Raw genomic sequence first — 17,240 nt, 5'->3', positions numbered from 1 at the left:
ACATATTTAAAAAAACAACAACCCCTTCTTAGCATTATGTAAGCAACACAGTTCTTACAGCAATTTATGAAAATGGAAACTCTAGGGTAATTGTTGATTTTTAAAAAATTTATGTAGTTAAGGAATTTCATTTGATTTTTCTTTTACTGGTAAACTTTTAAAACTCTTTCTTTAATAACATATTGAAGTTTTAAAGAGAACATAAAGAGTCTTGAAGAATATTCCTTTCTACTCTTAACAAAAAAGAGAAAAAAATTTTTTTCTGACTCTTTATTTTAGCTCCCCCAATCTCCCGTGCCTTTCACACAGCTGTATCTGTAGTAGGTGCAACAGAAATCCTTTTTGAATAATGAAAAAGGATTAATTAATCCATATTAGAAAGAATCCTGAAGGGCACACGCATAAGCAAGCATTCATACTCTTTAGGTAACTATGCAGAAAATTCATTCTCAGACGGGTGCGGTGGCTCATGCCTGTAATCCTAGCACTCTGGGAGGCCGAGGCGGGTGGATCGTTTGAGCTCAGGAGTTCCAGACCAGCCTGAGCAAGAGCGAGACCCCGTCTCTACTAAAAAATAGAAATTATCTGGCCAACTAAAAAACAAAAAAAAAAATTAGTTAGCCAGGCATGGTGGCGCATACCTGTAGTCCCAGCTACTCGGGAGGCTGAGGCAGAAGGATTGCTTGAGCCCAGGGGTTTGAGGTTGCTGTGAGCTGGGCTGACACCACAGCACCCTAGCCCGGGCAGAGCGAGACTCTGTCTCAAAAAGAAAGAAGAAAGAAAGAAAGAAAGAAAATAAATTCATTCTCTAGTCTTCATTTCAGTGTGTGACAGGTAATGTGACCACAGGGCCACAGAGGCACAGAGTGGCCAAGTGGGGATGGTGGCGGGCGCACCTGGCCTCAGTCTATCCCTCGAGAAATCTCAAAAGGCATCTCAGTCCAGAAAGCAGAAGAGCTTTCCTGGAAGATGGGGCCTTGTTGGCTAGGCTAAGTTAGGCCAAGCTACGGTAACAAATAACCTCCCAAACTCAGAGGCTTTACTGAAAAAGTTTATTTCCCACTCTTGTTGTGCTCCAGTGCAGGTCAGGAAGACTGCCTCTGTTTTGTAGCCTCCCAGCAGGATCTCACAGCTTCCAAGACTGCAGCACCAGGGGAAGAGAGAGCTGGAGGATTGCATGGGCTATTTTTCAGGGCCAGGTCTGAAAATGGCACAGGTCATTTTCATCTCGTTAGTATAGCCTCACTCACACAGCTCCACGCCAAAGGAGGCTGGGAAATGTAGTTTAGCTGTGTGCCAAAGAGGACACTTGGTGGAAAACACATAGCATTGTTTGCCAGAGAGTCTGTGGAGGAAAGCATGACAGCAAAGGGGCAGGACAAAGGGAGCAGTTATGTGACAGCAAATGAAAGTCTATATACCTGCTTCTCCTGAGGCCTCTGGTCTGGGATGTGCAGAATATGCTGAAATCCCCCATGTTAAGGCACATTATTCGTTATACATGGTTAAATGGAAAGATAGAAAATTTAAGTACAAATCAGTCAACTGTAGCATCCTGGAATCCATACCTCTGCATTAGCTTTGCTACACTTTTTTGCTTAGGTAAAGTCCACGATAAATTGGAACCTCAGGAGACTGCAATGACAGGGTGACAGCTTGTGTGCACTGAATTGCATGTTTCTGGAGGGGCACCAGCTTGAATCGCTTGAGAGGTCCAGGCCTCCTCCTGTGCACACTCTCTTACACACCAGACTAGGGGAGAGAGAGAACAAGCCTGGTAGGGGCTCCCGAGTCTCGCACTCTCCTCCAGAATCGGATTCATGCCCCACAGAAGGAAGAGTGGGTGAGGACATTTGCTGAGTGAGGGACACACCTGCTTGCAACTTATTCTGTCCACTACTTTCAGAGTGGATTGAACTCCCTCAGACCAAGATTCTAGCAAAGAAACACCATCCCTTAAGAAACTTGCCTTTTAACTCCTGAGTGGCTTTCCTAGCACTGTACCTAACCCACTCCCGCACCCCCATCCCGCGGTCTCTGCTACTTGTCTGATCCTGTCCATTAGGACCGGCAGGGGAGACTCTCTAGGGATTTCTGACTTGGTTCTTCTTTGGAAATAGACCAGTGAATCTCAACTCTGGGCTGTGACACCCTGGTTACCCAAGGGGAGGGGAAATCACAAAGTCTGTAAATCAAAATATAATTTAATTCAGTGTACATCAGCATTTATAGGAGCAAGAGGGCTTTTCCCAAGAGGGAATTTTGGCCCAGAAGCCAGGACCCCAGTCTTGCACTTTCTCTCTATCCTATATTTTCAAAGAACCGGTGCCCTTTTCTCTATACTGGCCAGCATTGCTCTGTCCCTTTTCACTGGGGGAGGTGGCCCACCAGCCATCAGCCCCGATCCATGACCAGTTGTCATGGTGAACGGGATTGAAAATGGGTACATCACTAGAGCAGCACCAAGCACTGAAATAGCACGGGCCCCAGGACGTCTAAATAGAAGGGACCAGGGGCAGCAAGGCAGTTAGAAAAATGGGGCCAGTGGCTTGAGACTAGTCTTAAAGCAGCATTTCTATTCCAGCTGCTCTGTTTTTTATCATAACTAGATTGAATCTTATTGGAATGGGAGAGGTTGAAGAAAAGAGGGAAGTTAAACCCCCTATTCCCTACTTTCGACCCTCTGGAGTCTCCCTGGGTTCTCGTTCAGGTTTCTCTAGGTAAACAGTTGGGACAAACATCCGTTCTAATGGCAGGGTGTGCTTACCTTGGAGCTGGTGCACCCCAACGATTTCCAAGGTGCTCCCCTCTCTCTGTGTCCACCAGAGTTGGGAGGGGGCAGTGGTCCCCTCTCCTCACCCCTCTCCCTGCAGATGGGCAGATGGAGAGGAGAGACATAGCGCTGTCCCTTGCCCTGACTGTGTGAATGTGTGAGCCACCAGCCGAATTATGCGCCCTGAACCCCGGTGAAGTGACGTGGGAGCAGCTCCCGTGGAACAGGTGGGGCCACGAGAACAAAAGACCTTTGTAAACTGTAAGGAGTGCTCCTCTTCCTTCTCACACAGTCTGCACTTGTTTTCATTGAGTTCTGGATCTTCTTCCTATTCCAGGGGACGTGTCTTGCCTTGCTGGGTCCACCAGAAGGACTTAGGAGGGCCTCCATAGATTCTTCCTGCTGCTGCTTTCCGGCAGCATCACAAGCACTGACTTCTCAGCGCTGAGGGTGTCAGGCGACAGTGAAACGGGTGCCCCACTGTGGCATGGTGTTTGCCACCCCAGAGCCAGCAGGGGGCCCTGCATCCTTGTGAGAATGCCGCCTGCCACCTGGGGAGGGAGGGCTGGTCACAGCAAAATGAATGTCATTGCCATGGTCTGTGATTCCCAGAGAGGGAGCCACAAAAAAGCTCCTGGCCAGATCCCTCTTTCGAGGGCTCCCACAGGACCCTGGGACCACACATTTCATGTGAGAAGAGAGGAGCACGACTCCAGTGCACTGCTGTGTGTGCCCAGGTTGATCCTGTTTTATTTTCATGTGTGACACAGTTTGCGGGGACTGTTTGGGTGTCTGTCACAGCCCTGCTTCTCCTTCCCATCCAGGGCGTACGGTTGGTTTGCCTCTTAGGTCCTCATTAGGTTTTCAGTGGCTGCCCCAGGTTTTCTTTCTCTTTTTACAGAACTGGGAACAGCCAGAGACTTGTTTTCTAAAGAAGAAAGCTTGGTGTTAGAGGGAGTTTTTCAAACCTCTGAGAAGAGAGTGGGAGGTCACATGAGAGTGCAGAGGGGACCAACCTTGGGGGCGATGGACCTTGTGCTGCCCTGCCCACGCCTTGTTACCAGGGTTTCTGTACTGGATCATTTCTGCTGAAGATTTTCAGAACTGCACCCTAGCCCATTACCGCTTCGTGGCTAGACTGACTTGTGGTCTCCTAGAAATTCTCCAGGTGTATTTCCTCAATTAAGGGAGAGGACTGGCATCTGGAAACTCAGACAATGTTCTGATGCCTGCCTATGAACAGCAGATCCCCGCCAGAGCAAGTTACTTCTCAGGTTTACAAATAGTTGTTTCTTCCTTGTAAATTGTTCCAAAAAGGAAAAAGTATTTTGTTCTAAGAAGCATTTTCAAACACTTTATATGAGGGCCAAGTACCCAGCACCTGTGGCCATGAGGCTGGTTGTGCGGTCGCTGTCATTCTCTGCTTTTTTCTGGGTGCTTTCTGGAGGACAGCAGATTGAGGATACAGGGAGAGTCAGTTCCAGGCTTAGCTGCGGCCTTTGGTCAGCTGCAGATGAATTTCATGGGTAATTCAGGCTTGTGACAGCCAGACCAAAGACCAAGATGATGCAGTGATACCATCATAACCCCAGGTTTAATATAATTTTCATAATTGGAAATTAGTGCCTGAGACACAATAGCTAGAAACTACCATCCCCAGCGAGTCATTTTGCATCAAGTGGGAATCATTTTTCATGGTCCCTCAGTGGTCCCAGCAATTACATCTATTGAAAGTACCATTGTGAATGTAATTGGGACTTATGGGGGGAAAATACCCTTAGCTTTGTTCTTTCTTATTTTTTCTTTTAGAGGACTGCAAATTTTGATTCACAGGCATGGTTAATAAGACTGTGCTTTAAACATACTTTTCAAAAAGAGCACTGATACTTTTATAGATGTTCATTTAATGCATTATCATTTTAGAAAAACAATTCCAGCTTGGTTTTCTGATATCTGTGGCAACAAATGTGTGGATATATAAGAAATGGTATTTGTTTTTATTAAAATATATTTCATGTGCCTTTGGATTCCTCCCTGATGGAACAGGCATCTTGCATTTAATATGTGTATGGGGTAACAATTTGTCCATTCTAGTCAACTGCCTTTGATGACCTGGCTCAAGCAGTTTCCCACCAGGTGAAACACCTTTCCAAGGCTTTCCTCCTGTTTCCCTTACTTTCCAGCCTGTATCCTTAGTACATAGTTTGTAAACATTGTCACGAGTGCTTAAGTTTATGCAGTCTAAAAAGATGGACAAAATTAACCATATCCAAAAGTGACCAAAGCAAGTCTACTCCCTTACTTAGAAAATTATAGAAACGTTTGCTTTTCAGTACATTAGATCTGCAGCTACGTTAGTTGTCTCTGTTTCTTTAGATTTTGCAAATGGGAACTGAAATCCAGCAAGTCGTATTAGGAGCCCGTTCAGAAAATGAACAAAAAAGCAAATGAAAATGACCCAGAACGAGGTGGTGTATTTTTCACTTTGCGTTTTGTAGGCATAAGTCCCTTCTTTATAATTTGCAATTTTTTCTGAAAGGTGGTGGATCTTCACTTCAGAAGCAAATAATATCATGACAAGACAGCCACAAGAGCCTGCAATAGACGAAACAAACAATGTGTTGGGACAAATATTTCCTGATGGGGACGGGGAAGATGGTCAATGTGCAAATCAAAGAAAACCTTTTACCATAATCCTTTTTGCATTATCCTGCAAAAATATATTATTGAAAATTTGTAATCATGAGCCTGATTCGCCAACCTATGGGTGATAGTGCTTGGGTTATGGCTTTGAATAAGGAAGATTTTCTGTGTGCATGTGTGGCTAGGGTAGGGGGTGGTTGGAATCAAGCTAATCTTATAAAGACTGGGAGATATTCCTCTTTGCATGAAAGAAGCTGAATTGCTGGACACCTTAAAAGCACAATGGTGGAATCAGGCTACAAAGCAGCCACTCCTATGATGTAGCTTCAAGAGAACAAATTTCTCTGTATTTTGCAGACCACACAGGATAAATACCAGTCATGTAGCCCCTTGTGAAAGGCCCAAGGCCTCCCTTCAGAATGATTACTATGACTCCTCCAGCTCCCAACTGAGCATAGCTGAACACAGGACTATCTGAGCAAAGGTAATCATGGATGAGGATCTGTTCTTGTTTGTAACAGAATTCCAGTTTGTAGCTAGGCATATGGCTGCCTTGAATATAGACAACATTGTTCAGCTGAGGGTGGCTGGGATGTAGAGGCAGAAAAGTTTCCTTGAGTATACAGATATTAGGGGCTTCCCTTTCCTCTCTACTTCCTCCTTCCTGTAGTTGAAAAATGGATGGAATGGCTGGAGCTCCAGCCGCCATTTTGGACCAGGTGGCCTTAGAAATGCAAGCCAAGTACTATGGAAAAACGAGAAAGAAGGAGTCTGGGTCCCAGACACCTGAAGCCACGAGATCAGCCCTGGACTTTTTATATGTGAAAAAATAAACATTTATTTTGTTTAATCTATTAATAATATTATTTTCCTCTTTCATTTATTACTCACTGGGAGCCTAATCTAATCCCAGTGGATGCAGCTATGGTCTGGGTGAGATCTCTGCAGGACAGGGATACTCCATTCTGGCTAGGACCTGGAAACTCTGATGAGTTGTCTCCCCTGAGGATGGAGAATGGGAAACCCCCAGGTGGGTGGATGGCACAGGGGGCAGAAGCAGGTGGCAAGAGGTAGCAGATCAGGAGCACAGTGGATAGCAAAGACTACAGGGTTTCCACAGCTACTCCTGCATCCCAGGCACCACAATAGGCTTCCAGTTAATAGGAAACTTGCTGAGATGGTTTTCTGGCTTAGGTCAAACCAATTTGGGTTCAAATCCTGATTCCTTTGTTTACTATGTCAAATTAGGCAATTTTAATTCCCAAGTCTCAATTTCCTCATCTACAAAAGGTAGTTAATATAGATAATGCATGATTAACATTTGACATTGTAATTGACACATATAAATGCTTACTAATTGGTAGCTATTCCTATGGTTTCTATGTATTCCTTTTTCTTTTAAGTCCTTACCATAATCCATTGATTTAGTCCAAACCAATCTGAGTTCAAGCCCTGATTCCTCCACTTGCTATGTGCAATTAGGCAATTTTACTCCCAGTCCCCACCCCACCCCGTATCAGGAAAACCTGACTCCTCAGGGTAGGCAACCCAGAAAAATGTATTACAGGGCCTTGTTTCTCCAAATACTCTCCCATTAAGTTTATGACTCCTCTGAAGTAAGTACTTTTTATATCCTTCAATTAAAGTTAATCCAAATATCCTGGGAGTGGCAATATAATGGCTTAAATTTCCATTCATTAATTCACTCATTCATTCAGACTTATTACAAGCCAAGCATGGAGATAGTGGTGGAGATTTGAACATTAAAGAAAATATATGTGGTTTCTGCTCTCACAGAGTATAATCGGGCAAGGGATATAAAAATAATTACAACCAATTCCAGTGAGTGTAACGCAGGGGAGTACAGGGTGCTGATACTGAGAGCATAGGCAGCATCACAGAAGGTTCCTTAGAACTAGCCAGAAGGAGATGTAGGACAATTTAGCCGAGCAAAGGGGAGGCTGGACTGTTTGGGGAGAGCATTCCCGGCACGGGGAGCTGCGGTACAAATCACGGTCCCCATTCCCATCCAAAGGCCAGCTTTGGGTGGGGGCTGGGGGACAGGGCTGAGCAGAAAAGGTGAAATCGTATTTCTTCTGCTTTAGAATTTTACAGAGGACTAGCCTCATCAGCATGATTATCATCATAAAATACCTCCAGATAATCAAATAATATAATTTTCTTGAAACTTCACTTCCTACCAGCCTCAGAATGGTAGCTGAGAATATTCCTTTGTAAAATTTGTCAGCCTATTTTTATATTCTAAGCTTAAAACCAGAGCTCTCCCCTGGCAAAACCGTATTATTCCTTTATTGTTAGATCCTAACAAAAAGGCTGCAATGCTGTTTCCCCTTTATCTTTTATTTGAAAACTGTGGAAAAAATGCCACTGCTTTTACCATAAGAGGCTTCTTTGTCTGAGGAGATGGTGAATTTCAGACAGAAGTGAAACGCTATTTCCTTAGCACCTGAAAGGAAAATTCAAGCTCGGTTTCCATTTCAAGTTGTTAAATATTTTAAAGGTACTACTTTGTTAAGGAGACAGCACTGTAGTGAGCCTGTATGTTAAATTCCTAAAGTAAAAGTTACTTTGGGTGTCTCAAGACCGAAAGCCTATTGCCGTAGCTGGTATTTCAAGCGCATAAGCTCCCGGGACAGAGTGTGCCATCTAGCAGTAGAGAGGATGGTCTCAGTGAGTTCACTCTGGATTCGAGGGTTGATCATGAGGTTAACTTGTCATTTCAGAACCAGAGGATAGAATCCAGCCTGAGTCTCTGATAACCTGCCGGTGACCGCTAGGAGATGTGAAGGGAAACAGCTCAGTGTGAATTTGGGATATTTTTGCTCCTCTCTGTCCATGGTTCTAAAAAAAAAAAAAAGACATGAGATCAGGGATAACTGTTTATGACTTATAGACCAAAAGATACATACGAAGAGTTTCTCTTTGTGGCCCAGCTGCTACAGACATGGAGAGAGGTGTGTAAGGGCTATGAATGATGGTGAGAATAGAGCTTGGCCTATGCATTCCAGTATGACCCTTAGACTCTAGCAAGAGGAGCTCCTGGTGTGGGTTCCGTGTTTAGAAGGTCCTGCTTTGTCTCACTCCTCCCCAAAGGACGAGAAACCCTTAAAGTCAATGGAATTTACCCATAGAGAACGCGGCATTCTAGATACTCCTAGGACCCTGAAATTCCCTTTGTAAATAGCCCTGCACTTCCAGAACCTCCGTGGGTGTCTTCCCTGGGTCAGTCCTCCCAAGGGCAGACTTTGTGGCTGGTGTTGCACATCTCTGAGAACTGAGAGTGGCCCAAAATATAGCTGTTTCAAGGGATATGGTCAGAGCTCAGAGATGCAATGGAATGTCCATATACATATGCTTGAGGCCCTTTGCTGTGTGGGATGGAGCCAGGCAGAGGAAGAAAGTGGGAAGAAAGGCCTCACAAACATTAGCATCAGGCTCACATGTCTCCCTCCTCTTTTTCCTAGTTATCTATGTACACCAAGAACCCAAACTCAGATGGAGGTGTTTGGACAGATTCCCCACATTTCTGTCCATCTGATCAACACTGCTCTTGCTTGCAAGGTTAGAATAATCTAGGACTTTGGAAAGCTGCCAAACCTTGCTCAAGCTAGAATTTGGAATATAACCAAGCACAAGGCCCAGGTTTTACTGCCCAGTGTCTTACTTGATGACCTACAGCCATTTTCCTTTCATCTGTCTGATTTCCCCACCATCTGGCTGGAGCTGTAGTTTTTTTCTCCCCTTTTAATAGCTTTGATTACTCAGTTAATTTCTGACTGAATAGGATAGCTGAGTTATAGGGCTGTCATACCATGAATGATCAGTCAATTAACAAACATTTGTAACGTGCTAGAGACTGAACATTCATGACTCTCCTCTAGCAGCTGTCTGGGACTGCAGAATTGGGCACTAGTCTCCTCCAGTCCTTGCAATGTGGGAACGCACGTCACAGCCAACGAGAGAATAGCTTCTTCATGCCGGCCCGACCCTGAGGGTAACTATGCTTTTATGAGTGGGAGCAACCTGGCATGATCTGTGGGAGTCCAGGGGTGCTCATGGGTTTAGGTCCTCAAAGGGAAGAAATCTCCAAAATGTTATCCTGTTATCACTAAGATCATATTTTGGGAGATAATAAGTTGGAATTTCAATTCCATTTAAAGTAATGACCAATATTTTCAGAAAGCTAACACATCATCATTCAATTCTCTTATAGGTAATAAATATTAGAGGCATTCCATTTCCCATACAGAATGATAAGTTGATAATTTCCCTCTTTAAGGAGTCCTGAGAGGTGATGAATGGGGGCGGGAAAGCCACAACTTTGCAGGTGCAAGTGCTAATTTTCTGTGAAATCATGCAGTCTCACTAGAAAGTCAGTAATTGAAGGTGAGGTCACCAGCAATGATTTCTTCCCCAAACAGAAGCTGTTCTGACTCTACAGTGCTACACTGCTAGATGGAGACCAATGGCTACCATCTAGAAAGGGGGTGGAAGGGCAAACAAAGCAAGTTAATAACTAAGAGTGGATTTTGAAGTCTTGATGGTGAGCAATTTGGTCCTATGTTTTCAAAGAACAGATGTAGATAAAGGAATAATGCCAGTTAGGTTTAGCTTTTTCCCTTTGTCTTTTGTAGTGGAGAGTTGAAGAGCCCACATCTAACTCAAGTTTTACAAATGCCATGTCGTAGAGAGGGGTGATTAGCGCAAAGAAGAAATAATCTAAAAATATAGTGTTTATCTCATTTGAATTGATTTTCAGAAAAGGATGTCATTTGTTACCAGGAAATATGCAGGGCTGCTTCTATTTTATGCATTTATTCGACAACTATTAGTTGGGTGCTTATTGCACCGTTCTGGGCAGTGGGGATGTAGCACTGAACAAGACAGATACAAATCCCTTTCTGCACAGAACTCTCAGTGGTGGAACAATGGAGAGAGATGGAGGCAAAAGCAAGATAAGTAAGTGCATTCTCTAGTTTATCAGAGTGTGATGGGAACTAAGGGAATAAAATAAAGCAGGGAAAGGGATAGAAAGGCTGGGGAGGGGTGGCCAGGGAAGGCTTCATGGGGAAGCCAGCATTTAAGTGCATCTTCAGAGAAGTGAGGAAGTGGGAAGGTGGATATTTAGGAGAAAGAATATTTCAGGCTGAAGGAACAGTGAGTGCCAAGGAACCAGGTGGTTTGAGCAGAGAGAAGAAGAGAGGAAGGCAAAGAGTAGGACGAGCGAGCTGCCTGTCTGTGTCTGAAGTGGATACATCAAGTGCTGTTTTGGAGGTCGTAGCAAAGACTTGGGCTTTGACTCTAAATGAAACAGAAGGGAAGATATACAATCTGAATTGGGCAGAAGTCTCTTTGCAATTGTTATAGAAAAAGATTGAATATCTCTTTGCACAGGGTCATGGCCAGGCCCGGTGCAAGGTAAGTTAAACACAGCCCTCCTACTACATCCTTGATGTGAGTGACCTGGAACATGATGCTCTCACAACACTGCCCCTTCAGCCGTTGTTGTCCCACACATGAAAATGTAATTCCTTGCCCATCGTTGTCATGGGCTGGCTAACATTACTTCTCTTTTCCTTCTGTGGCCTCTTTTCTATGACATATGCTGAAAAACTAGTAGAATGTTTTCATTGCTGGCTTTTCCTTCCACCAATCCTTTATCCCTTTCTCCTTTCTCAGGCTTTGTGGCTTTGATTACTAGACATGCCTGTACCTCTTTCTTAGACTCCTGAACAACAGCTCCTCCATAAGGACTGAAGTAGAAACAAGATGCAGATTTTTTTCCCACTACCAATTGTGGAATAATATGCCCTAGACATATTACAGAGGCCAGGGTGTTATTAATACTGAAACTGATATATAATGTAAGCATTCTTCTATTTTTGCACTGTTCTTTATTTTCCTGTCTTTGCGTTTCATATATGACTGTGCTTATTTATGTTCCATGTCATAGTTATAATTATCATAATTAATTAGGCCCATACTAGGAGCATCCCCTTTTTAAAGAAAGGCAGCAATTTTATTCGTTTACTTCTTAGAGAAGAGAAGATGCTATATATAAGAGAAAGCATAATTCATGCCATACATAAGAGAAGCTATATGTAAGAGATGCTTTATATAAGAGAATAATTACAATTATTGCAAACTGTAAAAAATAGAATTTCCAGTAAGTCCACATATTAGTGGTTTTCATCACCTTCAAAAAGCCTGAGCCAATACGTCTCATGTCATCCTCAGAGAGTATGCACTGAACTATTAGGATGTTCTACCATCAATCCATGTCAGGTCTTCCACATGCCCTACTCTCTTTTATTGGCAGTTCTGGGTAACACTTTCTACCATCAACTAGGAAACTTCTAGAATGGAACAAGTAAAAGGCATACACTCAAATATCAATGCTGCAAGTTGAAACTACGGGTCCAGTTGTTTCTATACCCGATTCTCTCTTTTTTGTTTCCCTCTCTTTCTCCATCTCCTTTATGTGTGTACATCTCCCCCCTCTCTCCCACTGTACTGTAAATCTTGAGGAAAGGTTTTTATTTTTTTTTTACCCTATTTTCCCCATTCTTCCTTCCTTGCCCACCCTCATTCACTCTTACAGGTGGCCACCTTTTCACCAAGCTCACTGTTGACTGGTACTCTTGAAACATGAAACATTCCCCTCTTGTAACTTCTGGGACACCACAATCTCCCAGCTTTCCTTCTTCCTCTTCCTCTTTGGAAGCTGGATCCTTCTCCTCGTCCTCCTCCTCCTTAGTCCAAAAATTAACTGATAGTGTTCTTCAGGGATTGGTCCTAGGCCAGTTTTTCTCTGTATACATTCTCTTCCTAGATGATCGCATCCATTTTCACTGCTTCATGGAATATCTATATCCTGACAGTGCCTAATGTCTTTCTCGTAGACCTCTTCTCTGAGCTCTAGACTCATAGCTGACTATCTATTTGATGTCCTCACTTTGACATCTCATAGCATCTCAGACTTGGTGTGCCCCAAATAGAACACTTGATTTCTAGTGCTAAGCTCCTCTCCCCACCTCTTTCTTGCCCTAAAGTCTAAGTCTGTTCCTCCCCTTGTCTTATCCATTTTGATTAATGCCACTGCTCTCTGTTAATTATGTACGCTACCTACAAACCAGTTTGGATCTACTTTCAGAATGTTTTCAGAACCTATTCGTCTTTCTCCATCTCCAATGCAATAGCACTGTCTTTCACCAGACATTCCTTAAAGAGATAAATCAGCTATCAGACTTCTTTTTAACATCTTTCAAATCTTCTCATTGCAATTAGAATCAATTCTAAAAGACTAACCATGGCTTTTCATATCCCATATTAACTGGCATCAACTGATCTATCTAACCTCATTATTTTTTCTTTTTGCCATTTGCCTCTCACTGCCCAGCCCCTAACCACATTGGCCTTTTTTTTTTTTTGGCTCCTATTACAAGCAGACCTCTTTCCCTAGAAACGTGTGCTTTCTTCTCTTCATGAGAAGTTCTGTGAGGGTTCTCAGCTCCTTCTTACCTTAAGAACTCAGCTATTTGAAGCAGCCCTTCCTGACCACCAGATCAAAGCTGCATCCCTGCTATCATTTTCTATTATAGCAACCTGTTTATCACCCTTATTGTAATTATTGTGATCTGTGATCATTTAATGACTTATGTACACTCCCACTAGATTGCAAGCCCTGCAAAGGCAGGACTGCATGCCCAATTCACCGTGGGATCACCAGTACCCGTTATAATGGCTGGCACTTGCCGAATAAATGAAATGTATGCAACTGCGTCAGCAATCCTTAACACTGGCTACAAATTAGAATTATTCCAGAGAGCTTAAAAAAAAAAAAACAAAACAAAAAACCAAAAGCAGTGCCCAAGCCCCAGCCCCAGAGACTACACTTTAATTAGTGTGGCGTGGGACCCAGCATCAGTATTCTTAGAAAGCTCTCTAGGTGATTCTAATGTATAGTCCAGGAAGAGAATCACTGCCCAAAATGAACTACAGGGGACAATTAATGTATTACTAAAATCTTATCTTGGGGAAAAGACTTCCCAGCACCAGTTTATAAATGACGAGATGAGAAACAGCAAATAGACTGACTTGCATGGGTTCCGTGCAACGATGACAGTGATCAGAAATATCACATAGAGGACGCGGAGGAACGTGAGCTGAACTGGATGCTGTGAGAGTGGAAGGAATGGCTGAGTCAGGAGGACAACACAATATTAAGCCATAAGCATGAGCGACCCGTGGTGCCCAGAGCCATTACTGGCCTGGTCTAATGGGTTGTTCTCTTTCCTTTTCTACCTCCAGGGTCTGGCATGCACCACACAGAGTGACATGGGAGATGCCCCTACCATTGTTACTCTGGGCAGTGTGGAAAGTTCTATATAGACAATCGGGAAGACATCTTTGCCCTTTCCTTTCCGCCTTCTTCATGCTTCAGGATGTTACGGCTTGGGTCCCCATCCAGCAGGGAAGTAGATAGTTGAAGAAATGGCCCTGGAATGACTTTAACAAAAAGAAAAGGGGAAGCTTGGGGGACCGAGAAGTGAGTGGGAAGGAGAAAAAGAGAAAAGAGGTGCAGGAATCTGGAAGGCATTTTTCTCTGGTGACTGTGAGCGTGGCCGCCTGGGCAGAGCACACTGGTGAGAGAAACAGGGGAGGAAACCCAGTGGAAGAAAGCTGGGGGCTCTTCATGGAACGTGACTCACACCAGAAACAAAGGACCCTTGACGAGGTCTCTGGCCTCGGAGTGTATGATGCGTTGGCTCACACTTACAGTGTTTGTGATAAAGGCTATCAGACCCTACCCAACACAATCGGGGTTTAGAGCCAGGGCTGCATGAATATTACAACTTTAGATAAACATTTCCAAAGGGCCAGGGGCTTCTGGGTACCCTATGTGACTTAAGGGGAATGAGGTCATCTGTGATTCAAGTGACCTGCTTAGCCCCAGAGGTCACAAACTGTCAATCCATCTGACCCTCAAACATGTTTTCATGTCATACAAAGTTTTTTTTTAAGTTATTGAAAATTTTTGTATTTAAAAACAAGTATTGGGAGCCTTAAAAAAAACAGTGATCTGGAAACACTAGGCCTTTATTCTTTGCCAGTCACATCTGGAGCTGGCTCCTTCCCTTCCTTCCCCCCCCCCCCCCCCCCCCGCTTCCTTCTCCAATTCACAAGCCTTTTTTGAGCACCAGCTTTTACAAAAAAATCGAAGATGGATAAAATATGACCTAAGCATGGGGTCTGACTGTTCCCGCATATACTTGTGTGTTAGGTTCTCCTTGCATTAGACTTGGCCAAAGGCCGAGATAAGATCTGGAACTTGGATTAGATTCTGCATTCTCTGAGTCATCTTGCTTTTCAAATGCCATTAGTTTGGTCGTCTGTCAGAACTGTCAAATAATTTGTCTTCCAAATGGGCTGTTCTTCTGAATCTCATTCAGAAGCTGGAGTGCTAGACGGCTGTGCCGGTTAATAAGCCGCTGTGATTCACCTTCGAAACCAGCTCTTCTTTTCTCTGTTTTGTGATTCTGGGTCAAGACTCCCCAGACTAGTTCTGCCTTGCCAGCTGCTTTCTGATAAATGTGAGCCCCAGGGGTGAGGGAAGATGGGAGCAGGGAGAAGGGTCCGCTCCTTCCACTTTGCTTGCAATTCCTGCCAGCCTGGCCACTGGCCCTTCTCCCTGGTGGCAACAACTGGGATGTTTCCAACCCCCTTCCACACTCACAGAAATTCCTCACAGTGTCTCAAAGAGGTACAGTGCAACTCCTCAAGGTCTGAGACCCAGTGCTCTGGGGCCTCCCCTCAAGCTTCTAGGTTCTGGTAAAGCCAAACTCTTGTTTGTTCCCCAAGGCCCAGGGATGGAGCTGCTTTCTGAAATTAGCATCCCTGAGATACCTCAGGGTCTCCTTTTTGTGTTTCCAGTCCTCCCACACCTGTTTAATCAAGTCCCTATAGCCCAAACTTGAGCTTGCATGAGAATCATCTGAAGGGCTTGTTAAAACACAGGTGGCTGGGCACCACCCAGAGTTTCTGATTCAGCAGGTCCAGAGTGGGGCCTGAGACTTCACTCTTCTATCAAGTTCCCAAATGATGCAAACGCTGCTCATCTGAGGACTCCACTTTGAGAACCACTGACGTACATTATGTTTCCTCTGTTAAGATAGTGGGTATTTTGTTTTCTAGCTGGATCCTGATCGACTCAATGGTCATCACTAAAATGGCATGCCACCCGGATCCACCAGTTTGGTTTGGATGTTTGGGGGTGAGGGGGAGTAATTCCAACACCCCCTCCTAACCTAGACTTTCACATAAGATTGAGTCACTCTCATGATCTGTCTATCCATACCCTGAGCCTGTGCTGTTACTCTTCTTTCCTGATTTCAAAGTCCTTGGCTTTCCTTTATGATATTCTGCCTTATTCATTGCTGGCTCATGTCCTACCGCCTCTATGGGCCTGCCCTGCTGACTACATCCCACTTGAATTCTGATTCTCTAACGTGTTCTGTCTAGGTGACCAAGTTAACACCTCCTTCCTGGACTTGCTTTTTCAAGTGAATAAGTACATACTGAATTGTTTACTGTGTGCATATCTTCATGCTGGATGCTTTTGCCAAAGATACAAAAACAAGAAAGACTTAGACTCTGCCCTAATAGGATAAACAAAGTATTTGCAGAATTCCCACTAGAGAGAGACCTACTTTGGTTGGGAGAATAATTTGATTAGTAAGACGTAGATGGGGTAAGACCCTTAGCAACGTGTGCAAGTAACAGTTAATAGAGGCTGCACTGTCTTCTAAGATGAGTGAGTCCCTGTTAAATACAGGGCTTTGTTTTATAGAGCAGGATCTGTGCAAATTCATGGTTGGAGTCGAATTGTGTTGGAGAAGGGAGTAGTGTTAAGAGCAAGAAGGAACCTCGTGCCTGGTGTTTGGTGCTTGGCAGCTAAAAGGGCAAAAAAGACTGACAGGGAAAAAAAGAAACAGTGGAATAGAGATTTTCATTACATTGTTTTCTGGTGTGACTTGTAATCTCTCTCATCTCTCATTGAAATCAACAATAAAATTACTTGCTTCTCAGGAATATAACAAAGTGTTGAATCTTTGGGGTGAAATCAGAGAGCTCCTATAGAAAAAAGCTACGTCTGAATTATGTATTTTTCATTTTCTCATCTTTCTCCTCCTCCTTGAAAACATATTGTAAACACCCTTTGTCACTGACTGGATTTTATAACCTTTTCCATCAGCCTTGGCTATTTAGGGGCACATGTCTATTGATGAACAAATTTCTGGGTTTAGACTTTATCCTTGCCTGGATACACCTACCATTAGGCTACACAAAGTATCTATAGGCCTGAACTTGGCAACTCATATGTGGGTAGAATACTGGCCCTTTACTCTTTTTTGATGGCATTTATTTATTTGTTTGAGTATGAATAAATAAAGGCACATTATTGAACATTTAGAAATATTGATAAGTATGAGCAAAATAAAAATCATTTATAATTTCATTGTTCAGAGATAACCATAACCAACAGACTGGAGTCTCTATCTGTCTATTGAATATATCTCCTCCCTATATGCTTATATTAATATATACCCTCCATACATATACATGTTGATAGAGTATATATTAAAATATATAATATGTATTTTAGATGTACATTCTCTATATTTTATACACATAATAAAATTAGGTTCATAATATTTATAAAAGCTGACATACTGCTTTTTTCCACTTAAAACGTTGGGACAAGCATTTATCCTCTTGATTGCATCTTCAGAAATATAATTTG

The 17,240-nt window shown here is 43.4% G+C and overlaps 1 protein-coding gene across 1 annotated transcript in view; it reads right to left on the bottom strand.

Annotated features, from left to right (window-relative positions):
- Positions 1 to 5,102: 5,102 nt before the first annotated feature.
- CLRN1 (clarin 1) overlaps positions 5,103 to 17,240 on the bottom strand; it is a 33,316-nt gene continuing 21,178 nt past the window's right edge. Inside the window, exon 3 of the mRNA XM_069473079.1 lies at positions 5,103 to 5,368. Within this exon, the coding sequence (XP_069329180.1) occupies positions 5,103 to 5,368 (266 nt within the window). The remainder of the gene's footprint in view (positions 5,369 to 17,240) is intronic.

This window comes from Eulemur rufifrons, chromosome 7 (genome assembly GCF_041146395.1).
Source record: "Eulemur rufifrons isolate Redbay chromosome 7, OSU_ERuf_1, whole genome shotgun sequence".
Taxonomy (NCBI): Eukaryota; Metazoa; Chordata; class Mammalia; order Primates; family Lemuridae; genus Eulemur; species Eulemur rufifrons.
Note: the sequence above shows the minus strand (reverse complement) of the source record. Positions and strands in the feature narration are given on the sequence as shown.